Source organism: Cynoglossus semilaevis, chromosome Z, assembly GCF_000523025.1.
Source record: "Cynoglossus semilaevis isolate Cse_v1.0 chromosome Z, Cse_v1.0, whole genome shotgun sequence".
NCBI lineage: Eukaryota > Metazoa > Chordata > Actinopteri > Pleuronectiformes > Cynoglossidae > Cynoglossus > Cynoglossus semilaevis.
Window position 1 is genome coordinate 7,770,720 of NC_024328.1, and position 4,274 is coordinate 7,774,993.

Sequence of the window (4,274 nt, forward strand, 5' to 3'; positions counted from 1 at the left end):
AACGGATCATTCTCTGTGAACTAATCTTTCGCCTCGTTCTCGCAGATTCGTTTCATTTGTCACGTGAAAGAGCTCGGGTCTTTTTTGCTCTCATTCATCTTCACATTGTGGTGTGTTTTTATTTCTTAGCTTTTCGCATGGTTTTAATTGCTTATGACATTTTGTGTACTTTGTAGACTTTGTCAGCAAACCATGATGCCTTCAGTATTTAGTGTCGGAGAACCGCAGCCTTCTTTACAACGTCCACAATAGGGCTAAAGCGCCACCTGCTGTAAAACGAATGAAATGATTAGTTCAAGATTCGTTCACGACTCGTTCATTTTACTGTTCGAGAGTCAAAGATTCGAATCAATAAAAAGAGTCGGTCTTCCCATCACTACTACACAGCCTTAGGTTTTCAAAAGCACCTCCATCGATAGTGCATTTGATGGTAACGCGCCTGAATTCCAAACAGACCAATCAGCGCACTCCATCTGACCACCTCGACCGTTAACGGCGGTACAGATTAACAAAGAAGTGTCAGCGTCTGTCCGAGAGCCTCGGCTTGAACCACATGCAACAGGAAGACAACAGGTAGCAAGCGTAAGGCGTAAAACGAGGAAAACCCCAGATTCAGTGGACGGTGTCAACTGTGGTGACGTTTAAAAAAAAAAAAAAGTCTGTGATTTGTAAGGTTTAAAAATTAGAAGGTTTTCTTTTTTTATTATTATTTCTTTCTTTCTTTTATTGACATTCCCTCAGTCTGACGTTTGAGACGCGCAAAATTATCATTTGATTGAATTTTCGGTGGTGGGAGAATTTGTCAACAGTTAAATTGTTTGAAGACGTTAGACGATTTAACCTGATTTACTGTTTTCCCATTAACAGATTATTTTGTTTATTTATTTATTTTTTCCTAGTGAAACAGACGTTCAGAGGTTCCAGTCAACATGTCAGCTGTATGTTAGCTGTAACTAATTTGATCATCAGTCATTGTGGGGTGAAACAGAGACTGTAGTGTCTGCGTCATGCGATTTGTCAGGTGTTTGTACTTTAGTAGTAAGTAACCACTGAAACACCCAAGTCTACAGCTACACAGCTCAGAAATACTGCAGTATTTTCATATTTCACACCTTCATTTTAAAACAGAACTGAAAGTTCTTCACCTTGTTGACCCTAAGGCCCAATTTTTAATAATTAATTTAAAGTGGTTGCGGGGGACATTAAATGTTGAGGGATGATGTGATAAAAGGTACGTTTGATATGATATACACTGCAGATATTTTGTTGTTAAGGGTGTGTACCTATTAAATCTGTCCACTCATTTTGCTCACTGCAATCATTTAAAAAAGAAACAACTAATTTTGTTCTAACTCTTTTTCTCTCTCTCTCTCTCTGATGAAGGAGTCTCTTATCTACAGAGGCACCAAAGTTGAGTGTAAAAAGAAGAAAATAATCGCTGGCTTTTTCAAACTGTTACAGTTTGTAAGAAGAGTGTTTTTACGTTTTTACTGCAGTTTATTGTGCTGGCAAAGTTGGAAAAGTTTGGAGTTTAAATAAAGAGTTTGTATTGAAAAGTACTATGGTGGATGTTTTTTGTGATTTTTGGAACATTAACTAATTTAACAATATTAATGCATGTGCTGTGTATGAAGTTTACAGAACAAAAGTAGTGCTGCACTACATTTACAACGATTAAAAATGCACATCCTACATTTTCAGTATCATGCATTTACTGTAATTTTTAGGGAAATTTCTTTTTGGACCTTAATATTCGCAAGAATCTATGGTATCGTTTACAGAATACATTTGTAGCTTACAATTTATACCGTTAACTGTACAGAAAAATAAGGAATCAAGCACACTTTTTAACCGTAAAGTCAACATTATTAAGTCGTAAATTAACCACGGCTGCCGGCATTGTACTGTTAAAATAAAAATATTCCCATGTCAATTTTAAATTAAAACAATGTATTTTTCACATAATAGAACTATTTTTTACAGTAAAATACAGAAATATAAACATTTTCTACCGTAAATGAAGAAACTGTTTTACTGTAATTTTACAGCACTTTTTCGGCAACCACGGCTGCCGGTACTTTACCGTAAAAACGGCAGATTTTTTTTTACAGTGTACAAATGACTCAGATGTTAAAGGCATTTTAAAGTTTTCATTAGTACAGTCATAATCTGGCGGTTTCCAAAGCGGGGGGCGCAGAGCTATTGTATAGCTATTGTATAGCTATTGCCAATTAATTTAGATTTCAATTTTTTTTTCATTTGTCCCACAGTGAGGAAATAACTGATTTCTTAGTTATTTCTTTTGTTCAGTGGATTTTTGAATACCTTAACGCAGCGGTGTCAAACTCATTTTCACCAGGGGCCACATCAGCAATACAGTTGCCCTTTAAGGGCCGGTTGTAAATAGAAGACTGTATAGATCAGGGGTACCCAACCCCCGGTCTGCGGACCTGTACCAGTCCATAGGTCATATTCATTTGCTTCCTTTATTTAAAAAGAATCTAGCGATATTTTAAAATAATAGGTCATTCAGACTCTGACACAAACAGTATAAAAGATGTTTTATTTTGAAAATGTGATGATTCTTCTATGCTCAGTACCTTGGTACCAGTTTGTAGTAACGGGTGGAACTGGCTGACCAGTCCTTGGAGCAAAATAGATCAGGGACCACTGGTATAGATGTAACTACTCCATAACAGACTGATACATGTTTTTTTGCAATTGATTCTTATTTATTCAAGCTACAAATATTGTTCATCACTGTGTAATAAAAAAAACCTTTTAATTTCTTAGATTAAGAAACTCTGCTGCATGGACTTTACTAAATACTTTTTTAAGCTCTGGCGGGTGGCACAAAAACGGCCTGGCGGGCTGTATTTGACCCCCGGTGTTGATGAAGGAGGGCTGCATGATAAGTCTATCCGGACTACCGAAGGCAGAGAAGGGGAGACTGCACAGAAAGTTCAAGAATGGCAGCTGAAACCTTTTTAAAAATCATCGTCCAACATTAACACCACCAAGCCTCACATTTTTCATCCTGATTTTTTTTTGACACCTTCATATTATGTTGGCATTTGAACTTGACTGTGAGAAGATGGATTTGCAGACAGTGGAGTATTTTTCAACACCTTTTCTTCTGCCGGAACCCAGTCAGTCTGACTGCAGCCAGGCCATGAGTGACGATCTGTCCGAGATGCTCCACAGATCAAGAAGAAGTTTATTCTTCTTCCTAAGGAAACAAAGATAAAGACTGGGAACTGTGGCTTTAAGAAGGTACAGAATACATCCTCACTTATCCCTGTGTGAGACTGGACACAATGTGCCGCGGCATACAGCTGTGTGAGAGTGCAATAAAATCTCTGTTCTTAACCTCCGACCGGCAGCTCAACTCCTCTGTGTACGATTAATGTGTGCTCAGCATGGATTCATTCCAACAATGGACAAACATTTCATGTATTGAAGATTAAACTGACAGAGGCCTATCATTATTTGTGTGTGTGTGTGTGTGTGTGCATTTGCAATGTCACAGCTCTAGGCAGGCTGTCTGTTGCAAAGTTGTCATGTTTGAATTTACAGAGACAAAGTGTACTTAGTAGAAAAGGACAAATAAATATGGTCCAAACACTGGGGTCCTACTTAAATTGAAGCAGGTCCACACAGATAGATTATATTCTATGTAGAAGAGGTAATCTGAGGGAGATTAGAGACTGTAAGGTAGTGGCTGGCGAGAGTGTAGCCAAACAACATCGGATGGTAGTGTGAAAAATGACGATGGAGGTGACAAAAAGGAAGAAAGTGAAGACAGAGCAGAAGATCAAGTGGTGGAAACTAAGGAAGAGACATGTTGTGAAGACTTCAGGAAGGAAGGAAGGGCAGTTCTGGGCCATGTTGAGGAATTCCCAGATGATTGGGAGACTACAGCTGCAGTGATTAGGGAGACAGGTAGGAAGGTGCTAGGTATGTCTTCTGGGCAGAGAAAGGAGGACAAAGAGACCTGGTGGTGGAATGATGAGATCCAGAAGAGTGTGCAGAGAAAGAGATTAGTGAAGAAGAGATGTGACAGTGACAGAACAAAAGAGAACAGACTGTAGTACAAAGAGAGGACAAGGGAGGTGAAGAGGGAAGTGGCCAAGGCCAAACAAAAGGTATACGAGGAGTTGTATGAGAGTTTGAAAACAAAGGAAGGAGAAAATGAGTTGTATAGATTGGTGAGACAGAGAAATCAAGCTGGGAAGGATGTGCAGCAGGTGAGGTTGATTAAGGACAGAGAGGGG

General features: G+C 38.8%; 1 protein-coding gene across 2 annotated transcripts in view; it reads right to left on the bottom strand.

The window, feature by feature from the left end:
- Nucleotides 1-2,472: 2,472 nt before the first annotated feature.
- Nucleotides 2,473-4,274, bottom strand: part of msh3 (mutS homolog 3 (E. coli)) — a 35,828-nt gene continuing 34,026 nt past the window's right edge. For both annotated transcript variants that reach the window (XM_017042913.2, XM_008335957.3), the window contains exon 24: nucleotides 2,473-3,229. In XM_017042913.2, the coding sequence (XP_016898402.1) occupies nucleotides 3,151-3,229 (79 nt within the window). In that variant the 3' untranslated portion in view covers nucleotides 2,473-3,150. The remainder of the gene's footprint in view (nucleotides 3,230-4,274) is intronic.